We start from the raw sequence: 24873 nt of genomic DNA, 5'->3' as shown, positions 1-24873 counted from the left end.
TAATTCTTCATTCTCTGAGACAAGCAGGCTTACATTCTTACAAGTGGGTAGACGATCCCATGTCACCCGGGTCGGTATAATACCAAGGAAAAAATTCAAGAGCTTTCTGGAGCGCGAGCAGTGTTCCATTGCACATGTGTGAAGTGTCTTACCACCCGCAACGAGACCGCGTCTCTTGGTTTTTATTTTTTCTGTGTGAGAAGTGGTGGCTCGTCTCATTGCTCCTCATACGCCTGGGAAAAGAACTTCTTTGTTCCTTCATGGTATTTTTGCTTGTTCAGTTTTCTTTTTCTTTCTTTTTCCCTTTATAGTAAAAAAACAAAAAACAAACAAACCCTTACTTAGTTCTTTTTGGCCCACTAAGTTTTCTTTGTTTTTCAGTGCGGACTGCTTTTAGGCCTGTTCGGACTGGTCTCTTGGTTTTCTGTGCCTTCTTCCTCTTTTTCAGGCACAATTGCGACCTTTTATTTTGCTGAAGCCATTTTTCTTTCCATGTTATCGAAGACTCCCAGTAGCTTCAAGCATTGTACTCGGTGCAACTGGACCATCTCCGGTACTGATACACATTTTTGGTGTATCATTCTTGGGAATTGTGAGACTGAAAGATGCTGCGAACTGCTATGTAGATAATGATGAAGAAAAAGCAAATTTGCTAAATAGATACTTTTGTTCGGTTTTCACAGAAGAAAATCCTGGAGAAGGACCGCGATTGACTGGCAAAAGTACATATGAGAGTGGAGTGGATATAGCACCATTCACAGAAGAGTGTGTATGAACAACTAGGAAACCTAAAGGGTGGACAAAGCCATGGGACTGGACGGGATCCACCCCAGGATATTGAGGGAGCTCAGAGAGGTTCTGGCGGGGTCCTCTTAAAGATTTGTTTAATAAATCCTTTGGAGACGGGAGAGGTTCAGTGGGATCGGAGAACGGCGGAGGTGGTCCCTCTTCACAAAAGTGGTGATAGGGAAGAAGCTGGAAACTACAGGCCGGTAAGCCTCACTTCGGTTATTGGAAAAGTAATGGAAGTGATGCTGAAGGAAAGGATAGTGAATTTCCTGGAAGCCAATAAGTTGCAAGATCCGAGAAAACATGGTTTTACCAAAGGGAAATCGTGCCAAACGAATCTCATTGAATTCTTTGACTGGGTGACCAGAGAATTGAATTAAGGACGTGCTATAGACGTAATCTACTTAGATTTCAGCAAAGCTTTTGACACGGTTCCCCGCAGGAGACTCTTAAATAAACTGGACAGGCTGAAGATAGGAACTGACGTGGTGAACTGGATTAGGAACTGGTTGACGGACAGACGACAGAGGGTGGTGATTAATGGAATTCGCTCAGATGAGGGAAAGGTGAGTAGTGGAGTGCCTCAGGGATCTGTGCTGGGGCCTATTCTGCTCAATATATATTTGTGAGTGACATTGCCGAAGGGTTAGAAGGTAAAGTTTGCCTTTTTGCGGATGATACTAAGATTTGTAACAGAGTGGACACCCGGGAGGGAGTGGAAAACATGAAAAAGGATCTGAGGAAGCTAGAAGAATGGTCTAAGGTTTGGCAATTAAAATTCAATGCGAAGAAATGCAAAGTGATGCACTTAGGAAATTCACGGGAGACGTATGTGTTAGGCGTGGAGAGTCTGATATATACGGATGGGGAGAGGGATCTTGGGGTGATAGTATCTGAGGATCTGAAGGCGATGAAACAGTGTGACAAGGCGGTGGCCGTAGCTTGAAGGTTGCTAGGCTGTATAGAGAGAGGTGTGACCAGCAGAAGAAAGGAGGTGTTGATGCCCCTGTATAAGTCGTTGGTGAGGCCCCACCTGGAGTATTGTGTTCAGTTTTGGAGGCCGTATCTTGCTAAGGATGTAAAAAGAATTGAAGCGGTGCAAAGAAAAACTACGAGAATGGTATGGGATTTGTGTTACAAGACGTATGAGGAGAGACTTGCTGACCTGAACATGTATACCCTGGAGGAAAGGCGAAACAGAGGTGATATGATACAGAAGTTCAAATATTTGAAAGGTATTAATCCGCAAACAAACCTTTTCCGTAGATGGGAAGGCTGTAGAACGAGAGGACTTGCAATGAGATTGAAGGGGGGCAGACTGAAGAAAAATGTCAAAGTATTTTTTCACGGTGAGAGTGGTGGATGCTTGGAACGCCCTCCCGCGGGAGGTGGTGGAGATGAAAATGGGAATGGAATTCAAAAATGTGTGGGATAAACATAAAGGAATCCTGTTCAGAAGGAATGGATCCTCAGAAGCTTAGCAGAGATTGGGTGGCAGAGCTGGTGGGGGGAGGCGGGGCTAGTGCTGGGCAGACTTCTACGGTCTGTGCCCTGAAAATGGCAGATACAAATCAAGGTCAGGTATATACAAAAAGTAGCACATATGAGTTTATCTTGTTGGCAGACTGGATGGACCATGCAGGTCTTTCTCTGCCGTCATCTACTATGCTACTATGTTACTATGTGTATTCAGTGTCTTGGGTCCGACCATAGTCAAGCAAATTGTGTTCTTTGTCTTTGTATGAAGACAAGGACCCAAATTTCTCGAGACGCTCAGCGTGAGAAACATTTTGGAGCTCGTTTCAGTTCTTTGGCATCGAGGTTGACGGTATTGACATCGAGGGAGGCATCGACATCAGGAGTTGAGGTAGGAATGACTGCTGTGAGACCCTGAGACACTAGGATCAGTGAGGCATCGAATGGGTCTCCACCTCCCTCAAGGCCTCCTGCTATGCAGGACCCCATGGACCGTCGGACCCGACCCCGAGGCGACGGGAGGATTCGACATCGGCACCGAGGAGTTTGGTGAGGTGCATTGGGCGAAGGCCAAGAATCACTGTTGCCGATCTGCATCGACACGGTGCCGGGAGCTCTTGGGCACCGAGGGACTCTGCAGCTGAAAAGCATTGATGCTGGGAGGATCACGCCCCCTCCATTCAAGCGGTGCCAATGCGTACTTCCAGCGGCCGAGATCCTGCTCCTGTGTACCCCAGACGATTCGGCAACCTGAACTCCAACTGACCTGTCGGTCTTTACCGATGGCAGCTCTCGAGGAGTGTATCCGGGCCTTGCTCCCAGAGCTTTTGGAGTGATTGATGCAGTGAAGTGCATCGGCATCGGGGGTACCTGCTCCTGCCATGCCTTCTCTTGCCGGCCCCGCCTGGCCCCCATCCTGTGGTTCAGTCTCCGACGCTGGTGCCCCTTGCGGCCCCGGTGTTGATTGCCACCCAGGCCGGTACTCCTTCGACGCCAGTGGAGGAAGCTTCGCTGGAGTCAAGATGGGTGCCGGCTCCTCGACACCATTCTTGAGGACATGGGTCCTCGACGTTGAGGCAGGCCCAGTCTCGAACATCCCTGAGGGGAGTGCTGTCTGAAACTGAAGAGGAACGCACATGGGAATCGGAAGAGGATTCCAGGTACTTCTCTGATGTCCTATGGGATCCCTTCTGAGCCTTCCCCTCCACCCTGAAAGGAGACTGTCTCCACCAGAGAGCCTCTCCACCTCTTTTGTGCGGGAAATGGCTGAGGCCATTCCCTTCCCCGTAGAAGTGGAGGATGAGCCCAGGGCTAAGATGCTCGAGATCCTGGACTACACCTCTGCAGTGATGGCTCCTTTACACGAGGTGCTCAAGGCAGTCCTTGTTAGGAAGTAGGCGTCCTCTCTGTCTTTCCCTGTGGTCCCCAAGAAAATTGATACTCCGTATGGGATCCACAAGGAACCTGGTTTGGTGAGGTGTCAGTTACCCCACAAGTCCATGGTGGTGGATGCTGTTCTCAAAAGAGCCAGGAGTTCTAGGGACTATGCCTCGGCTCCCCCAGGCAGAGAAGCTAGAACCCTGGATTCTTTTGGGAGAAAGATGTATCAGGCCACTATGCTCATCTACTGTATTCAATCTTACCAGTTCTTCACGAGTGTTTACTTGCGGAACTCGGTAAGGCAGCTGTCAGACTTGGTCAGTGCCCTCCCTCCTGAGCAGGCCAAGCCATTTCACCAGTTGGTCAAGCAGCAGAAGGTGTGTCGCAAGTTCTTGGCCAGAGGCACTTATGACACTGGTCATTGACCAGATTAAGAAGCACACTGAGACTATGTCTTGTCTTTCCTGCTGGACGTCTTCTGCAGCTACCTCCTCAGGTAAGTTTTTTGGTAAGTCGTGGAGTGCTGCCTATTCCTATTCCAGGCGTAGGTACACTCCTGCGGCTTGCCAGCTTGCTGAGGTTCAGCCCCAGTGTGTCGTTCTCGTGAACACCGTGCGCCCAAGTTCCCTTCTGCTCCCAGCAAAAGCAAGGAATGATCTTTTGACTGGCCCCTGCAGAGCATAGCTGCTTTCAAAGTGTCTGTTCTGGATGACTTGCCAGTTGGGGGAGGATAAAACTTTTTCACCAAAGGTGGGTTCTTCAAATAGTCCGGCTCTTATACACCCTCAATTTGATGTCCAAACCTCCAAATTGCCCACCGAGAGCCCATTCTTTCAGCTCTCAGCACAGGCAGGTACTTGGAGAGGAACTCTCCGCCTTTCTCAAGGCCCATGCGGTTGAACTCATTCCACCAGGAGAAGACGGGAGGGATTCTATTCCAGGTACTTCCTTATGCAGAAAAGGAGAAAGGAGGATGCGTCCCATTGTAGACGTAAGGGACCTGAACAAATTCCTAGTACGAGAAAAGTTCAGGATGGTTTCCCTAGGCAACTTTCTTCCCATGATTTAGGAAAACGATTGGCTATGCTCTCTGAACTTGAACAATGCATATACTCACATCCCGATACTTCCAGCCCACCGGAAGTATCTTTGATTTTGACTAGGAACACATCACCTTCAGTCTTGTAATCTCCGACTGGTGGGTTCTTCAAATAGTCCTGTTATGATACACCCTCAATCTGGAATCCAAACCTCCAAATTGCCCACCGGGAGCTCATTCTTACAGCTCCCAGCACAGGCAGGTAATTGCAGAGGAAATCTCCGTCCTTCTAAAGGCCCATGCGGACGAACCTGTTCCACCAGTGGAAGAAGGGCTGGGATTCTGTTCCAGGTACTTCCTTGTGCAAAAGAAAACTGGGGGGGGGGGGGGGGGGGCTGCGCCCTATCCTAGACCTAAGGGCCCTGAACAAATTCCTAGTCCGAGAAAAGTTCAGGATGGTTTCCCTAGGCACCCTTTTCCCCGTGATTCAAGAGAACAATTGGCTATGCTCTCTGGACTTACACACATATCTCGATACTTCCAGCTCACAGGAAGTATCTTCGATTTTGGTTGTACTGCCCTTTGGGCTGGTGTCTGCGCCCAGAATATTTACCAAGTGTCTAGCAGGAGTCGCAGTGTCGCTACGCAGACTGGGAGTGCATGTATTTCATTATCTCGATAATTGGCTGGTAAAGAGCACCTCGGAGGATGGTGCACTGGAGTCCATGCGGATGACTACTGGGTTCGTAATAAATTACTCCAAGTCCTATCTCACTCCTGTTCAGAAATTGGAGTTCATTGGAGCACTACTGGACACGAAGACATCTCGGGCTTATCTCCCTGAGACAAGGGCAAACAACCTCCTGTCCCTGGTGACCACAGTTCGAGCATCTCAGCAGGTCACAGCTTGGAAGATGTTGAGACTTTTGGGGCACATGGCCTCCACAGTTCATGTAACACCCATGGCACGTCTACATATGAGATTAGCTCAATGGACCCTAGCTTCCCAGTGGTATCACGCTGCAGGGAATCTAGAGGATGTGATTCAACTGCCAACCGACTTTCGGAATTCTCTTCAGTGGTGGACAGTCCAAATCATTTTGATTCAAACAGACAATTAGGTTGTGATGTACTACACCAACAAGCAGGGGGGGCAGTGGATCTCGCCCTCTTTGTCAGGAAGCTGTCTAGATGTGGCTTCGGGCATGCCGTCACGACATGTTTCTCCAAGCCACTTATGTGGCAGGCCTAAACAACAGTCTGGCCGACAGGCTGAGCAGGGTAATGCAACCTCACGAGTGGTTGCTAAATATTAGTGCAGCCTGCAAGATCTTCTGAGCGTGGGGCACCCCCTTGGTGGATCTTTTTGCCACTCAAATCAATCAAAAGGTCCCTCAGTTCTGTTCCAGGCTTCAGGCCCATGACAGATGCTTTTCTCCTACATTGGGGAGCAGGCGTTCTGTATGCGTATCCTCCCATACCTCTAGTAGGGAAGACTTTGCTGAAACTCAAGCAAGACCAGGGAACCATGATCTTGATTGCACCCTACTGGCCACATCAGATTTGATTCCTTCCTCTTCTGGAGTTGTCCTCGGCAAAAACGCGGAGATTGGAGTGTTTTCCAACCCTCATCACTCAGGATGAGACGTCGCTTCTTCATCCTAGCCTCCAGTCTCTGGCTTTCATGGCCTGGATATTGAGAACTTAGAATTTGCCTCCATGGGTCTTTCAGAGGGTGTCTCCCGAGTCTTACTTGCTTCCAGGAAAGATTCCACAATGGAGGAGGTTTGCCTTCTGATGTGACAGCAAGGCCCCAGATCTTCTTTCTTGTCCTACACAGGCCCTGCTTGAATTCCTTCTATACTTGTCAGAGTCTGGTCTCAAGACCAACTCCATAAGGGTTCACTTCAGTGCACTTATCATCGGCGTGTAGAGGCTAAGCCTATCTCTGGACAGCCTTTAGTTGTTCGCTTTATGAGAGGGTTTGTCAAAGCCCCCTGTCAGACCTCAGCCAGTGTCATGGGATCTCAATGTCGTTCTCACCCAGCTGATGAAAGCTCCTTTCGAGCCACTGAATTCCTGTCATCGGATGTACCTGACTTGGAAGGTCATTTTCTTGGTGGCTGTTACTTTGGCTTGTAGGGTCAGTGAGCTTCAGGCCCTGGTAGTGGATGCACCTTATACTAGGTTTCATCACACAGAGTAGTCCTCCACACACACCCTAAGTTCCTGCCGAAGGTGATGTCGGAGTTCCATCTGAACCAGTCGATTGTCTTGCCAACATTTTTTCCCCGTCCTCATGCCCACCCTGGCGAAAGCAGTTTTGCACACCTTGAACTTTAAGAGAGCATTGGCCTTTTACGTGGAGCAGATGAAACCCTTCAGATAGTCTGCCCAGTTGTTTGTTGCTTTTGATCCCAACAGAAGGGGAGTCGCCATCGGAAAACGCACAATCTCTAATTGGCTAGCAGATTGCATTTCCTTCACTTCTACCCAAGCTGGGCCAACTCTGGTGGGCCATGTCACGGCTCATAATGTTAGAGCCATAGCTGCGTCGGTGGCTCAATTAAGGTCAGCCTCCATTGAAGAGATTTGCAAAGCTGCAACGTGGTCTTCATTCCACACATTCATATCCCACTACTGCCTTGACCAGGATACCTGACACGACACTTGGTTTGGGTAGTCAGTGTTGCAGAATCTGTTTGGGTTCTAGAAACCAACTCCACCCTCCTAGACCTATTTTCTTCTGTTCCAGGCTGCACTCTTTATCAAGTTTGTATATAGTTTCAGGTTAATCTGCATTAAGTCCTTGTCTTTGCGAGGTCCAGTTGACCAATGTTGTCTTGGGTGAGCCTGGATGCTAGGGATTCCCCACTTGTGAGATTATTGGAGTCTGGTTGTCCTCTGAGAAAGCGAAGATACTTACCTGTAACAGGTATTCTCCGAGGACAGCAGGCTTCATATTCTCACAATCCCGCCTACCTCCCTTTGAAGTTGTCTCCTTTCATGTTTTTATGTGGGCTTTTGCTTTAGTATTAAACTGAGGGAATCACGTTCGTGGGGCAGGCAGGAAGCCACTCGTGCATGCGCAGTTGGGGCTCTGTGCACGCTCCTCAAAGCTCTTGTTTTTTCTATGGCATGGATGCCAGACCGGGCGATGTGGATCGGCGTCTACCCACTTGTGAGATTATGAAGCCTGCTGTCCTCAGAGAATACCTGCTACAGGTAAGTATCTTCCTTTTTGAGGTTTGTTTTTATTTTTATGTATTTACTAGTAAAAAAGGCCCGTTTCTGACACAAATGAAACGGGCGCTAGCAAGGTTTTCCTTGGCTCCCCTGCAGCCACCCATGTCCAGTGACCCTCCTCTCCCCCTGCGCCCACTGCAGCCACCCATGTCCAGCGAACCTCCTCTCTCCCCTGCCCCCCTGCAGTCACCCATATCCAGCGACCCTCCTCTCTCCCCTGCCCCCCTCCAGCCACCCATGTCCAGTGACCCTCCTCTCTCCCCTGCCCCCCCTCCAGCCATCCATGTCCAGCGACCCCCCTCTCTCCCCTGCCCCCCCTCTAGCCATCCTTGTCCAGCGACCCTCCTCTGGACATGGATCAGCTGTGAGGCATGTTTTTTTTTTTTTTTCCCCCCCCCCCGGGTTCTGAAGTTAACATCATAATGGCTACGGTGATGTCAGCCTGATCTACGGAGCCTAGCAGACCAACTCGGAATGAGCCATGGTCCCAGGCAGCAAGTCAGAACGTTGGAGGTCAGAATTATTATATAGGATGTATGTTTTATTGTATGCTTAGTTTTTTAGGTGGAATATAAATCAAATAAAATCTTACTTGAGAAGCGTTTTCAGCTTTTAATGTAACATAGTAGATGACGGCAGAAAAAGACTTGTATCATTCATCCAGTCTACCCAACAAGATAAACTGATATTGATTTCTCCTTGCTATTTTCAGGGCACAGACTGTAGAAGTCTGCCCAACACTGGCCTTGTTGTCCAACTACTGAAGCTGTCATCAAAGTTCTGCTCCAGTCCATCCAAATCTGTTTGGCCAGGATGAGGACACAGACTGCAGTAGTCTGGCAGTGGCTCTGCTTCCCAGTTAGTGGAGTTGCCATCCAAGCATTGCTGATCTTTTTGTTCCATTCTTTCCATGCAGGATACCTTTGTCCCACGCATTTTTGAATTTCATTACTGTTGAACAATATAGATGATATCCAAGGACAGTTTTTGATCCCTGATGCAGCTTGTCTGGTGAAATGTGGCCACCTTGACAAGGATGTTCATTGATGAATCAACCAGTTTTTACCAACTAGACATTTGTTTTTGGTGTTGCTTTTTGGTTCGCTGTTTTTCTTTCGAGAGCAGTATTAGTAGCATACACTATTTTTGGAAACAGTACCATTTTTTCACACATTTAACACATATGTTATAAGTGTGTTTGAAATCCATGACCCCCCCCCCCCCCCCCCACACACACACCATTTTATGTGGCCTCACCACAGTCTTCTGTACATATGAGTGAAAATGTAGTTGTTCCCCGCCACCCCTTCAGTCTAACCTAATCATGCCTGTGACCATCCTTGGCCCAGGTCATAATTCCTGCTAGTACAGGGGTTCTCAGCCCAGACCTTAGGACAAACCAATCCAGTCTGGTTTTCAAGATAGCCACAATGAATATGTGTGAAATACATTTGCATGGACTGCCTCCATTGTATGCAAATCTATTTCATACATATTCATTATGGGCATTCTGAAAACCTAACTGGCTAGGCAAGTCCAACAGACTGGGTGGAGAAATCCTGCTCAAATATGTGCCTAAGGACCACATTGAGCCTGGCTACTAGATGCTGCTCTGTGAACAATTGAGTCTCCTTGCACTTGTCCCACATTTGGAGCAGAATCTGGGCGCCAAAGATGAACCCAGATCTTCTGCTATCAGGCTGACTTTATTGTGTAAGGGTCCATTAGCCTTTTAAATATTATTCATGCTATAGAAGGTATATTGCTTTCAAAATCTGCACCCTGGTTCATAAAATCATCTTCAGCAAAGCCCCGGGATACATGACAGACCTCATAGACCTACCAACCAGAAACACATCCGAATCAACACGAATATATCTAAATCTCCACTACCCAAGCTGTAAAGGGCTTAAATACAAATCAACTTATGCATCCAGATTTTCCTACATAAGTACACAACTGTGGAACGCATTACCAAAAGCCTTGAAAACAACGTATGACCACCTAAACTTCCGGAAATCACTAAAAACCAACCTGTTTAAAAAGGCTACCCTACCGATCCAACTTAAATGCCTGAATTCTGCAACACAACGAAACCAAAGTACGTAATGGTCATAACACAACTTTTCCGCTCTACGATTCCCTAATGTGTCTGTTCCACATGAATCTTGTCTTACCACAGCATCACTTTGTATTTGTTCATACTGGAGTCGGCGAACGCCTCTCCAGTACTATGTAAGCCACATTGAGTCTGCAAATAGGTGTGAAAATGTGGGATACAAATGTAACAAATAAGTAAATACCAGTATGAACCTTAAATGTGTCCCCTTTTATGGCTGCTAAAAAGTTTTGTGTACATGAAGCCTACTCCTGAGCTTTTAAGAATGGTTCAGCTGACTGTCCCAAACCTAGATGAGAGTGGGAGTGGATCCTTTGTAGGTGGAATTTTGTAGTGTGCTAGATTTCTCAGTGTTCTGTTGCGATGACATGCAGTTATCCCATGAGCATTTTCCACTTGCTAAGCTATCACATTGCACATCTGTTATGCTTTTCAGTCTCTCTGGTTAGGGGTGGCCCCTCTATTTCTCACTCAGGTCACTGCTTAATGGGGATGGAATTTTGGGGTAGATTTTCAGAATACAGTGGTATATGCTAATCAGCATTGCTTGTATCTATGAACATAGATACTATATAGGCTGTTTGTATGTGTCATGTTTGTTTCAGTTGCTCCCTACTGTGGGCAGCACATAGCAGCAGTCTGTGTACACTGACAGAACCACATGTCCATAGTGTGGCTAGAGGACAGCTAGAGTGGTGGCTATATCCACTAGGAGTGGGGGACAGAGTATAGTCCATGCTTCTATGCCCAAGTTGGAAGGACATCTTGGCCTTGGATTTTTGTCAGGCCTATTCCACTAGTATGACAAAACCTTATTTGACTGCACTGAGAATCTGAAACAGAACAGTAAAAAGTATCTGTTATATCTCCAACCTGACCAGATGCATTGCTGGCTTTTTGTGTATTCATTTTCATTTTTTAACCAGCTACCTTTCTGCTGCTTCTTTGGGCTTTCAACTCAGTCACAGAGAAGATTAGATTTAAGGAAAGAGATTAAAAGAACTCTTGACTAGTTGTGGGGCTTGGTAATATGGCTGATTTGCTGTTGTATTGGACATACTTATCTGTTCCTTTTTTTTGCTGGAAAGGATTCAAGAATGCTACATAGGTTATATTTGGATTTCTTTTTCTTTAATTAGTCTCCTTTTCCAAATCTGAGCTCAAGGCAAGTAACATTTTCAGGTAAATGAATTATTTTTCTGTCCAAATAGGCTTACAATCTAAGTTGTTCTGAGGCAGTGGAGGGTAAAGTCTTTGTCCAAGGTCACAAAGTGTTAGTAGATAATGTAGGATTTGAATCCTGGCTTCTCCGGTGCTGAACTTGCTTAATCACCAAACTAGTCCTCCACTTGGGAGGTGGTGGAGATTAAATAGTAATTTATTGATGAGCTAGAGATACCTGAAAGAGGTCTGTTTTGATATCTTCCATCATAGCACTGCTCCACTAACAGTCTCGCTGTAACTTTAATATGTTGTTTGGCTGAAAATGAAAATTATCACAAAAAGAATCTGAAAACCTGATGGCTTGAGGAAATAGGCTGGAAGTCAGTGGAATAAGTGCTACCCAAGTAGCTTGTGAATAGGGGGTGGGAGGGGGGGCAGCAGCAGTAGTAAGGAAGGGGTCCAGTGACTAGTAATGCTTCAAATGCAATAGCAAAGCATGGCTCCACACATGTCCTGGATCCTCTTCTATGCGGCCTCTTGAGTCCTGACCCAATCTTCAGCCTATGAGTTCTGCAGCAAGAGAAGTGCCTAGAAGTGCATCACTCATGCTACTGCAGTGCCCAGTCTGGCACCATATTGCAACATTTGGATCCATGTGGCCAGGAGGAGATGATGTGCTTCCTATACAATACTCCTGCTGGGAGATGGTGTAAGTAGACACCTGTTGTACTCTGTTCTACTCATAGTCATCCCCACTCTTTGCTGCTTATTATGATGGGGGTGAGGTGACGGGAGTAAAGCCTAGGTCTCATGGGCTTTCTTTTAAATCAGTTGGTATGCTCTCCTTTTGCTCTGCCTGCCTCGTTCACCGCTTGGGTATGGCAGACCACAGATTCCATTTGGAAACCGAAACAAAAGTGCTTTGGTTGACCTCAAAGTATGACTGATATCAATATTTCTTGACCAATACAATATTTTTGTCTTTTTCCTAGAAAAACTCCAAACTCATTACTATCAGGCTTATTTTCAAAGCACTTTGGGAGGCTAAGTTCCATAGGTTTCTATGGAACTTTGGGAGGCTAAGTGCTTTGAAAATATGCCTCTATGTGTATTAAAATTTACAATCTTTATTATGAAAACAATCTAGCCTAACAATAAAGCATTCTGTATCAGATACTCTCACAATATCCTACCCCCTCCACACAGCGCATTCTACAAATGTCCTTCTCCAGCGATAGTAGTTGAAATCAGAACATCCATAACACAATCATCAAGAGTTCCAAAATGACGACTCATTTCACAATATTGTTCCCAATGTTCTCATTCCCTCAAATCAGGGACACTAAGCGTTGTTGAACAATATATTTCTTATAAGTTTCTGATAGCTTCTGAAGAGGACCTGCTGGTCCTTGAGGGAATAACTGTAGGATATTTGGCATCAATTCCATCAATTCATGTTGAAAATCTTCTGGTCCCAACACTGGCCGTGTTTCCTTTATAACTTCATCAGGAGACCTTATTCAACACATAATACACACTGTTACAACCATATCTACACCCTCACATTAAAATCTAATAAACATTCAAACCTAATTCACATACCTTATCCCACCTCTAAACTCTTGTCAGGCATACCATGCGGAGCCCTACAGCATCCGGTACTTTTACCTCATTACTTGTAATGCATGTGGGTGTCTGATTACACCCTTCCTTTATATAGCCAAAAGAGACCAACCAAGTTCTTTATTTAATCCGCAGGGCTGTACTGTGTTCCAATTATATGTCAGCTTTTGTTCTTTCCGTATTAGTTGTCTTTCTACATTGCCCGTCCCACTCTCAATTTGAAAAAGTACTACAAACTTCAGATCCAAAATAGAATGATGACATAATAGCCAATGGTTAACTAAAGGGGTATCCTGCCATTGTAATCTTATATTATTTAAGTGCTGCACTATTCACAGTTTTATTTTGCATGTAGTTTCTCCAATGTACCATAATTGGCATGGGCAGCAAATACCGTAAACTACATTTCTAGAGTTACAATCAGTTATCGATTTTAAATAAAACTGCCTCCCAAAATTTTGCACCCATATTTGATTGGCATTCATGGTATATTTACAGCTACAGCTGTTCTGATTTCAACTATTATCGCTGGAGAAGAACATTTGTAGAATGCGCTGTGTGGAAGGGGTAGGATATTGTGAGAGTATCTGATAGAGTGCTTTATTGTTAGACTAGATTGTTTTCATGGCAAAGATTGTAAATTTTAATACACGTAGTAATGAGTTTGGGGTTTTTCTAGGAAAAAGACAAAAATATTGTATTAGTCAAGAAGTATTGATATTTGATGCATTGTGACTAATTATTGAGAATGTACCCTGTGTTTGGTATAAAGTATGACTGATGAGGCATGAACATGATTCTCTCTTGTAACTTAAAATCACTATTTCTGCATCTGGATGTTCAGCCCCAGCCAGCCTGGCCACTTTATTTTCAAAACTTCAGAAATCTAATCCTCTGCCATAAAATCTGTCAGCCTGTCAGCTGTTTGTTTGATAGACTCCTTGGTATCTGAGAGGACATTAACCTCTGCTTTCTGTTGCCATTTCATTAAAATTAACTTTTAATTTCCTCCTCCTTGAAAAGATGTGATCATGCTGGCAGAGTATAAATGACAGTTTCCCTGGCTTATTTGTGAACTTTCCGTTGCTTCGGAATATCCTTTACATGTTGGCTACTTATCATCAAGTAGCAGCTCAACACAGCCAAACAAAAAGAAAAACAAATAAGGCAAAGCTAGATTTGTAGAAGTTGTGTCTGTGGAGGATGATTTACTACTACTACTATTTGACATTTCTAAAGCGCTACTAGGGTTACGCAGCGCTGTACAATATAACATAGAAGGACAGTCCCTGCTCTGAGAGCTTACAATCTAATGGACAAATGTACAGACAATCAAGTAGTGGCAGTCAAATTGGGGCAGTCTAGGTTCCTTGAGAGGTATCAGGTTAGGTGCCGAAGGCAACATTGAAGAGGTGGGCTTTGAGCAAGGATTTGAAGATGGGTAGGGAGGGGGCTTGGCGTAGGGCCTCAGGGAGTTGATTCCACGCATAGGGTGAGGCGAGGCAGAATGGGCGGAGCCTGGAGTTGGCGGTGGTGGAGAAGGGTACTGAGAGGAGGGATTTGTCCTGTGAGCGGAGGTTTCGGGCAGGAACGTAAGGGGAGATGAGAGTGGAGAGGTAATGAGGGGCTGCAGAATGAGTGCATTTGTAGGTGAGAAGGAGAAGCTTGAACTGTATGCGGTATCTGATCGGAAGCCAGTGAAGCGACCTGAGGAGAGGGGTGATATGAGTATATCGGTTCAGGCGGAATATAAGACGTGCAGCAGAGTTCTGAATGGATTGAAGGGGGGATAAATGGCTAAGTGGGAGGCCAGTGAGGAGAAGGTTGCAGTAGTCAAGGCGAGAGGTAATGAGGGCGTGGATGACAGTTCGGGTGGTGTGCTCAGAGAGGAAAGGGCGAATTTTGCTGATGTTAAAGAGGAAGAAGCGACAGGTCTTGGCTGTCTGCTGGATATGCGCTGAGAATGAGAGGGAGGAGTCGAAGATGACTCCGAGGTTGCGGGCAACTGAGACGGGGAGGATGAGGGTGTTATCAACTGAGATCGAGAGAGGAGGAAGGGGAGAGGTGGGCTTTGGTGGAAAGATGATAAGCTCGGTCTTGGACATGTTCAGTTTCATGTGGCGGTTGGACATCCATGCGGCAGTGTCGGACAAGCAGGCCGATACCTTGGTCTGGGTCTCCACGGTGATGTCTGGTGTGGAGAGATACAACTGGGTGTCATCAGCATAAAGATGATAGTGGAAACCATGAGATGAGATCAGTGAGCCCAGGGAAGAGGTGTAGATTGAAAAAAGAAGGGGTCCAAGGACAGATCCCTGGGGAACTCCTACAGAGAGCGGGATGGGGGTGGAGGAAGAACCATGAGAGTGTACTCTGAAGGTGCGGTGAGAGAGATAGGAGGAGAACCAGGAGAGGACAGAGCCCTGGAACCCAAATGAGGACAGTGTGGCGAGAAGTAAATCATGATTGACAGTGTCAAACGCGGCGGATAGATCAAGGAGGATAAGGATGGAGTAGTGGCCTCTCGATTTGGCAAGGAACAGGTCATTACAGACTTTAGAGAGTGCTGTTTCTGTCGAGTGTAGAGGGCGAAAACCGGATTGAAGTGGATCGAGGATGGCCTGAGAGGAGAGGAAATCAAGGCAGCGGCTGTGAACGGCGCGCTCAAGAAGTTTGGAGAGGAAGGGTAGGAGGGAGATGGGGCGGTAGTTGGAGAGACAGGTAGGGTCAAGATTTGTAGAAGGTGTGTCTGTGTAATGTATATGAGGGATATAGTACTGAATTGGGAGGGTTGATTATGTGTGGAGTATGTTTCTGAATGGGTAAGGAGCGTATGGGTGGGAGGGCTTTCTGGTGGGGGATTATGAGTGTATGTTGGACCTGGACTGTTTGCTGTGGTATGGTTGTATGTTTTGTTGGTAGTGTATTTGGAGTGTTTTGAGACTGTGCAGTTGTGCATGTGTGGAGGGTTATGTGTCTTGTTTTTATTTATTTGCATGCAGTTGACTACATGCCTTCCATGCCCTCCCTCTCCCCTGATTCCTAGATCAGAGAGTGATGACATCTGCTGTTATCAAAGACCTTCCATAAGATTTTGCATAGGGGCCCAGAATTTGAACTTAAGACATTGCTGGGCGTTCAGAATGGATGAAATCATTTGGTTTGCTTCATTTTTCTCTGCAATCTGATCACGTCCTTTGGGTTGCCAATGGTTGTCTACATGTTGGGCTGAAATGAAGTGCACTGCACAAAGCGTCTCACTCTTAAGGTTATCTTGTTAGTTTCTCATTCCAGAGTGTTTGGCTTTCTGTAAGCTGTAGATTTTCCTTTACTTGCTATGAAACCAAATTCTGATTCTTATTATAATAGAAGCAAATAGAGAGGTGGCAAAGCCTGCAGTTATGAATCAGGAGAACCTCTAGGATGCAAGCTTGCATTCACTGTAGTATCGGCTGACATTATCTGTGGACAGGGCTCTGAATTTCTCTCTTCCTCAGGTTATGCAATTGCTTTTGGGTAAAACATTATTCTTCAACCTTTTTCAGCTTTTATGTATCTGTGATTGACTATCCATTGGACTATAAAATATGGTTGATTCTTGTGTTTCGTAAATCCTAGAGTTTGGTTTCAATATATATGTTGGATTTTGTTTTTAGATTGGGGTAGGGTGTGCTTTATATGAATAAAAGCTTTCTTGTCTATTAATTGGAGTTCTTTTCTCATTTTTATTTGTTTTATTTTATTTGTTCTCTTGTAATTTGAGTGGTATAGCAAATAAACTATAACCAGTGTGATTTTGGTTTAGGATGTGGTGTTTCTTGATGTATTTTGAATATTCTGTAATCCTTGGCCCAGGGTTTTGCAGCCAGTTTGTGGTCTGTTCTGGTCCAGAGAACACAGCAGGTGAAGTTCTGATAGTATAGCACTCAGGGCCATTGGGTTATGATTTGACTGGTTTGATTTCTGACTCAGTTTCTCACTGATCTTGTGCAGGTTACATTGCCTGTCGACACTCAGAAATAGGTTATGGACTATCTTAGGCCGAGATAATATAGTCCTAAATGCTTTTATTCAGAATTAGGCAGACAGATGTTAGATAAATGTCTGTGTACAGTCGGAAAAGCTGTGACAGGTTTATGGTCTGGCCCAGGGCACCACTGCCTTTACTTTCATAAATTTTATGAGTTAATTCCTTTGGCTTTGCTCTATTTGCTTCACAGTTCAGCAAAATAAATTTTTTTCGCTATCCCTTTCTCCATATATTCCCCCCACTCTTCCTCTCCTAACTCCATGGACTGCCTTCTTCTAACACATTTCTCTCACATCTTGACAAACTTCAGCTTCCAGTTTCCTAAGAATCCCAGGTTAAGCGTGTTCTTACCTGCTGCAGCAGTGAACCTAGCCCTAATGATGGGAGTGACAGTATCTGTTACACACAGTGAGCTGCTGTTTGTTCATTCTTTTATTAATTGTTCACATTTCCTTTTTCCTGAGCTGGGCAGTGACATTCTCTCTCCTTTTGTCCCACACAGGCTTGTATTGATGAGAATTTTGACATGGTGCAGTTTCTGGTAGAGAATGGTGCCTACGTAAACCAGCCGGACAATGAGGGCTGGACGCCTCTCCATGCAGCCGCTTCCTGTGGATTTGTGGAAATTGCAGCGTGAGTAGTGTGTGGCTCAATAAAGACATGAAATTGTTGGGTCTGGTTTAATCTCATGACTGTAAGCAAGCATCTAGCACAGGGCTTCCCAAACTGTGGGTCATGACCCCCAAGTGGGGTTGCAAAATCCACATTTGAGATTTGCACCAGGTAGGGTTGGCCCCCCCAAAAAAGGGAACCCTCCCCCCATCATTTAACCCATGCCTCCTGATGAGCCAATGCTATAATTAATCTTGCATGTGCTCCACAGAAGACAGGGCATAATGACGGTGTTGGCTGCGATGGATGTAGGATGGAAAGGTAGGCCTGTGCTTTCTGTGGTTGTGATAATGGGCCACAGAAAGTTTGATAAGCACCGATTTAAAAAGTTCAAACAGAATCACAATGGGGTTTGTGTGGTATTCAGTAGTAGTAAGTGGCTCCAAGCAGAAAATAATTAGGAAGATACCAGGATATAAATATAACAGTCTTGAAGTACTGGATAGCATTAGAAATGGGGTTGAGTTGGGTGACTTATTTTTAGATGCAATTACTTGCCTTCTTAAATGTGAACTCAGACTCTTACATAAATGTACAGTAAATGTTTCCTTTCTCTAGTGAGTTTAGAATCTAAGTTTTATACCTGTGGCAGTGGAGAGTTAAATGACTTGCCCAGCATCACAGGGAGTGCTGTTGGGTGAAAGGGGATCTGAATCTTGGTTCTCAGCCCACTGCTCCAAGTACTAGTCCAGTAGTTCCCAAACCTGGTCCTGGAGGCACCCAAGCCAGTCAGATTTTCAGGAGATACCCACAATGAATATTCATGAGAGAGATTTGCATGCACTACCTTCACGCTGTGTAAATCTCTCTCATGAATATTCATTGTGAGTATCCTGAAAATCTGACTGGACGGGGTGCTTCCAGGACCAGGTTTGGGAACCACTGGGACTAGTCTGTTATGCCATTCCACCTCCTGATGATGAAAAGGGGGATTTGTGACCTGAAGGAGAGAGGATAGGGAGGCACCCATCACTGGAGAGGAGATGTGATGGTGAGAAGTGTCCTTTGCGGGAAAGGGATTAAAGTTCTTTTTTTGACAATTTAGAGTACTTATGCTTCCTATAACATTCAGATTGGGGATAGCAGTGCTGTGTTGTTAATATTCAATTCCGTATCCTATAATTAAATGATGATTAATTACAAAATTAAAGATTTTGATTGCAGTTTATTGCTTTTTTAATGGCTGCCTGGAAGTACTGCTAAACATCCCCGTTGACTGGATAGTGGCAGTATTCAGCCCGCTACCCGGTTAGGTAACCAGGTAGCGGATTGAATATTGGGTATGAGGGGGATAGTTTTGCTGATCTGCCTTCCTAGGCCTACATTAAGGATTCCATGGTGCTCTAGGGTAGGATGGGCAGGAGCAGTCCTCAGTTGATCCTGCCTGTGCTGGCTCTGGGTTCAAAATGGCAGTTGTGACCTGTAGTGGTAGAGTGGGCAGTCCACAAGTCCATGGCATCCTTAAACTAGGCCTGGGGGAGGTTCTTTGGTAGGGGGTGGATGTGTTAACAGCGTGAATAATTCTGATTGTAATTTGCATTTTAATTGAAGACATTAACAGCAATTCATTAACGGCACTACTTAAAAAGAATGGGTAAGGGACAAAGCAAGTTTCTTTTTTGATTTTTTTGCTCCTACTTCCTGGGCAGGTATCTTATCAAACATGGAGCAAAGATTGCAGCTGTTAACAGTGAGGGAGAGCTCCCCCTGGATGTGGCGCACGAGAATGCGATGGAGAAACTGTTAAAAGCCGAGATCAAGAAACAAGGTGAGACAGGGCACAGACAGCAGGGTGAGGTCCTGGCAGAGCACCTTACCTACTCCACGGCAGGACAAGATTATGTAGAATTGTGCGTTCAGAGGAGATTGATTGAATGATACTATTGTGTGCAGTGAGGGCTAGAAGGGTTCATGTTTAACAAATGTTTGTGACCATCATTTTACTATTTTCCCAAATTTCTTTAAAGTTATTTTTTTGTCGCCTTTCTGAAACTTTAAAAACAGAAAATTGAAAACTTATTAAAACCAAAATAGCATCATGCAGCAATATCTTAGTTTACAAGAATGAAGGTGATAAATTTTAATAAGAGAATATAGTTAAGAAAAATAGGATATTTTATTTGAATACTAGGTTCAACGTTAGATATGCTAAATACTGATGTTAACACTGCAGGCTTCAAAGTAGAGAGTTGCACAGGGACCAAAATTTCACCTATCCCCACCCATACCTGCTAAGAGCCATCCCCACCCGTACTCCCAAGAGTCAATTCTATTACTTACTGTCTTGCAGCCCTCCATTTCCTCCTGGGCCCAACAGCCTCCTGTGGTTTTTTTTTTGGCAGTATTCACTATTCAAGCATTCCATAGCGTCATCAGCAGATGATGTCAGGCTTCTCCCGGAGGCACTGGATGGTGAGCCCTTGGACCCCTGCCGTGGAGCGGCAGTGGCAGGCAAAATAACCCTCCAAACCAGAGACAAGGCAAAACAGGACTGGAACCCCGGACTGGAGTACTGAACTGGAACACACTGGACTGGAACACACTGGACTGGTACGCACTGAACTGGAACACACTGGACAGGATCACATGGGACTGGACCTAGGCTTCACCTACACCTAGCCACCGTTCCCCGGGGGTTGAGCCCCAGGGTGCAGGCAGCCGGCAGGACTTGGAGAAAAACTGGTACTGGAACTAGCAGGTAGGAACACCAGGAATCAGGATTCAGAAATGCCCGCAGGCACCTAGACAAAAGCAAGGCAGACGGGTGCAGGGCTATGGCTGGAGCTCCAGTAGCTGAGAAATACAGGCAGAGGACAGGACTATGGCTGAAGCTCCAGTAGCTGAGAAATACAGGCAGAGGACAGGACTATGGCTGAAGCTCCAGTAGCTGAGAAATACAGGCAGAGAACAGGACTATGGCTGAAGCTCCAGTAGCTAGAAATACAGTCAAGGGGCAGAGCAATACTGAAAGCTGCCAAGCTGCCACTAAGAAAGAAACCCAAGCCAGGAATACAGACCAGAGGCAAGACTAGGAAATAAGCAATAGAACCAAAACTAGCTACACACAGACTAACTAGAACTAAGCTACACACAAGCTAACTAGAATTAAGCTACACACTAACTAGAATCAAGCAAGAAACTCAGACTAGAACTGGACTAGGCAGAAGTGCCGAGCGCATCCCAACATACCAGGGACCTTAGACGAATGCAAAGGCAACACAGAAGTTTCTAGGTGATTATAAAGCCCATCAGCTGCTAAAGCACAGTTGCAGCAATCACAAAGCAACTACGGGTGCTGTTCAGGTACAAACAGGGAAAGCAATTCTGGCAGCCCGGAAGATCTGGACTGAACTGGGCTGAAGTCTGGAACGGGTGACAGTAAACAGACAGTCCATTGCAGCCATCAGGCCTGGCCACCAGAGGGTGAGGTGAGCACAGACAAGGAAACAGTCAGATGAATCCAGAAACCAGTGGGTTGTGTCCGCCTACCAGCAGGTGGAGATAAGTGAACCAAACTCAAGGGAGTTATACCAGCTGGCCAGCCCCTAAGCTCTTTAGTATATCTCTATCTCCAGCAGGTGGAAGATGGACCTATCCCAGCTCCTGGATATTTTCAGGCCTGTGTAGTCTCCTGGCTTGGTAGCCAGTTGAGACCAGGGGTGACTGTGTGGTCTCTGACCCCCTTTAGAAGCATACTGGCTTGTCTGCCTGTCCCTGCTTCACCCTCTGAAAATTCCTCTCTCACTGTGCCTTTGGCTTCTCTCTGCTATCTTCCTCACTTAAAAAAAAAAAAAAAGAAAAGGAAAAAAGAAAAAACAGAGAGCGATTCTAGCAGTGATCTGTTCCTGCTCCTTTGTTGTTTGGGAGTTTTCCTCTGCACAGACAGGCTGTTGTGCTGCAGAGGCAGCTTTCTGAGATTGAGGAATTTTGTCTGGCTGCTCAACTTGGGGTGAGTGCAGCTCTTTTAAATTCTCTCTTTCTGTTTCCTCCGTCTTACTTTCGCGCTGCCTGTTGCTATGGCGGCAGAAAATGTCAAGTGCTGTGCTGTTGTGGGAAGCGCGGTCGTTGCAGGTATTTACTCTGCGGTCTGTTCAGACTCGAGCGGAGGAGATTTGGGGGCGTTTTCTTCTGGAGTGCCAGTTTCCCTTGTGGGGAGCGCTGACGCGGGCGCCATTTTGAAAATCGCCATGGTGTTCTTCCCCCGCTTCTCTGATGCTTGCTCAGACTCCTGCGACCCCAAAATGCAGGGATTTTGCTGGGGTGGAGCCTGAGGACGTCTCTAGGGGATCTGGCCCTTCTAGGATGATGGCTGCGTTGGAGGGCAGTGTGGCTGATTCAGGAGGCAGGCTTTTCCTCCTGAATTCATCCTCTTATTGCATCAGGCTTTTTGCTGAAGCGCTCCCCTCCTCCTCCTCCTCCTCCCTCTCCTCCTCCCTCTGCTGGTTTAGGGGGACATGCTGTGTCTCTAGAGGGTGCGGATGAAGGTCTGATGCTTCTTGGGCTAGATCAGACTCGCAAGCACAGACATAGAGATTCTGGCTCAGACGTGGGTTCTATTGACCGCTTTTCTGTCACCCCCTCTCTTCCTGGATGTTCAGGATTTTCACTGAGGGCCTCGGGCACAGAGGATTTAGAGGAGGGGGAGATCACCATGGAGGAACCAGGTGATCATCCACGGTAAGGATTTTTCACAGGGAGGACTTTCCTCACTTATTTCTTCTGCCCTGGAAGTGCACATTGAGGACCCTGAAGCGTCAGTTGCTGCTGCTGTGAATGTGCGCATGGCTAGCACAAGGAGACCGTCCAAGGCCTTCCCCATGCATGAGGCGATCCAGGAGATCATCACGGCGCAGTGGTCGGAGCCAGATGCCCCTTTGCGGGTATCTAGAGCTATGGCTCACCTTTGTCCGGTGCAGACTAGTCAGGCAGAGTCATTTGAACTGCCCTGTGTTGACTCCTTGGTGATGGCGGTCACCAAGAAAACTACCGTTCTGGTGGAAGGCGGGGTGGTGCTAAAAGACATGCAGGATAGCAGGCTAGAAGCAATGCTGAAGTGAGCATTTGAAGTTTCGACTTTGGCTCTTAAAGCTTCTTACGCTGCTTGGGCTTACCTTGATTGGTTACAGCTGTTGGCAGAGCAGGAGCCCGGGGCTTCCTGCCAGATGTCAGTTCTTCCTAAGATGGAGGTGGCTCTATCGTACCTAGCGGACGTATTATATGATTTGGCGAGAGCATCGGCCAAGAGTGTGGCTTTGACTGTCACCACTCGTAGGTTGCTATGGCTTCGACATTGGGCCGCGGACATGGCGTCTAAGCAACGCCTGACTAAGTTACCCTTTCGGGGTAAACTTCTTTTTGGAGAGGAACTGGAGAAGATTGTTAAAGATTTGGAGGATTCCAAATCCCAACGACTTCTGGAAGAGAGGCCCAACCCCTCGGCTCGCTTGGGAACCTCTAGGCCTCGGTTTAGAGATTCCAGATGATATCGACCAGGTAGACCTTCTCCAGCCTTCCAGCGGCCTAGGTTTCAGTAACGAAATTCCTTTCGTGCAGACAAAAGGAGGAGCAGGGTCCGGAGCGCGGCAGGGAGCAGCCTGTCGACCTTCACAATGACGGGGCGCCGGCCCACTCTTGGGACTTAAAAATAGGGGGTCGGTTGACTATATTTCCAAGAGTGGACCAAGATTACCTCAGACCAATGGATTCTCAAAGTCATCAGGGAAGGCTACAAAATAGAATTTGCTGCACAGGTCGGAGATTCTTTCTTGGAGTCCCGGTGCGCTACTTCTTCCAAGCAGGAGGCAATTCTCTTTGCAAGACCTAGTGTCCATTGGAGCCATCGTGCCTGTGCCGATGCTCGAAGAATGCACAGGGTGCTATTCCATTTTTTTCGTGGTCCCGAAGAAAGCAGGGGGGGGTCACTCCGACCTGTTCTTAACCTCCAGAAGGTAAATCGCTTCCTGAGAATTCGCCATTTTTGCATGGATACGCTCCGGGTGGTGATTGCGACAGTACAGCTCCAGGAGTTCCTGACAGCACTGAACCTGAAAGAGGCTTATCTTCATATTCTGATTTGGCCGCCCCATCAGAGGTTCCTGCGGTTTGCAGTATTGGGGCTCCATTTTCAGTTCCGAGCTTTGCCTTTCGGATTGGCCACAGCTCCTCGCACATTTTCCAAAGTCATGGTAGTGGTGGCAGCCTCTCTTCAAATTCATCCTTATCTGGACGACTGGCTCATTCGAGCGTCGTTGGAGTCTGAGAGCCACTTCGCTACTCAGCAAGTGGTGGAAGTTCTTCAGTCCCTTGGTTGGGTGATCAACTTCTCCAAGAGTCATCTGCTACCTTCTCAGTCGCTGGAATACCTGGGGGTGCGGTTCGATACTGCCCAAGGTCTGGTTTTTATGCCCGAGGGAAGGAGGATCAAATTGATGTCGCAGATGAGAAGTCTCTTGTGGATCTGTGCCCTCTGGTGTGGAACTATGTGCAATTACTAGGTTCGATGGCTGCCGCAAACGAAGTGGTTCCGTGGGCCCGGGGCACACATTCATCCCCTACAGCTAGCCCTTCTGAGCCGTTGGTCTCCAGTTTCGCAGGATTACTCTCGATGTATTCCTTGTCTGAGAAAAGTTCAGGATGGTTTCCCTGGGCACCCTTCTTCCCATGATTCAGGAAAACGATTGGCTATGCTCTCTGGACTTAAAGGATGCCTATACTCACATCTTGGTACTCCCAGCTCACAGGCAGTACCTTCGATTTTGGCTGGGAGCTCAGCACTTTCAGTACTGTGTACTGCCCTTTGGCCTTGCATCTGCGCCCAGGGTCTTCCCAAAGTGCTTGGCGGTTGTTGCAGCATCGCTACGTAGACTGGGAGTGCATGTGTTCCCTTATCTCGACGATTGGCTGGTGAAGAACACATCGGAGGCAGGAGCTCTACGGTCCATGCAGATGACTGTTCAGCTGCTGGAGCTACTGGGGTGTAATCAATTACCCCAAGTCCCACCTTGTTCCAGTGCAGAAATTGGAGTTCATTGGAGCTCTGTTGGACACACAGACGTCTCAAGCTTATCTTTCCCAGGCAAGGGCAGACAATCTTCTGACCCTAGTGTCCTTGGCTTGGGCGTCTCAACAGATCACAGCTCGGCAGATGTTGAGACTTCTAGGGCACATGGCCTTCACAGTTCATGCGACTCCCATGGCACGTCTACATATGAGATAAGCTCAGTGGACCCTAGCTTCCCAGTGGTGCCAAGCCACAGGGGATCTAGAGGATGTTATCCTTCTCTTCACTGACTTTTGCACTTCCCTTCATTGGTGGACCATTCGATCCAATCTGAC

The 24873-nt window shown here is 46.6% G+C and overlaps 1 protein-coding gene across 1 annotated transcript in view; it reads left to right on the top strand.

The window, feature by feature from the left end:
• Positions 1 to 24873, top strand: part of LOC115468956 (protein phosphatase 1 regulatory subunit 12A-like) — a 489777-nt gene that overhangs the window by 49835 nt on the left and 415069 nt on the right. The window contains 2 exon segments of the mRNA XM_030201143.1: positions 17369 to 17499; positions 19188 to 19306. Coding sequence (XP_030057003.1) covers positions 17369 to 17499; positions 19188 to 19306 — 250 coding nt within the window.

Source organism: Microcaecilia unicolor, chromosome 4, assembly GCF_901765095.1.
Source record: "Microcaecilia unicolor chromosome 4, aMicUni1.1, whole genome shotgun sequence".
NCBI lineage: Eukaryota > Metazoa > Chordata > Amphibia > Gymnophiona > Siphonopidae > Microcaecilia > Microcaecilia unicolor.
The sequence above is the reverse complement of the archived record's forward strand: the minus strand, read 5'-3'. Positions and strand labels throughout refer to the sequence as shown.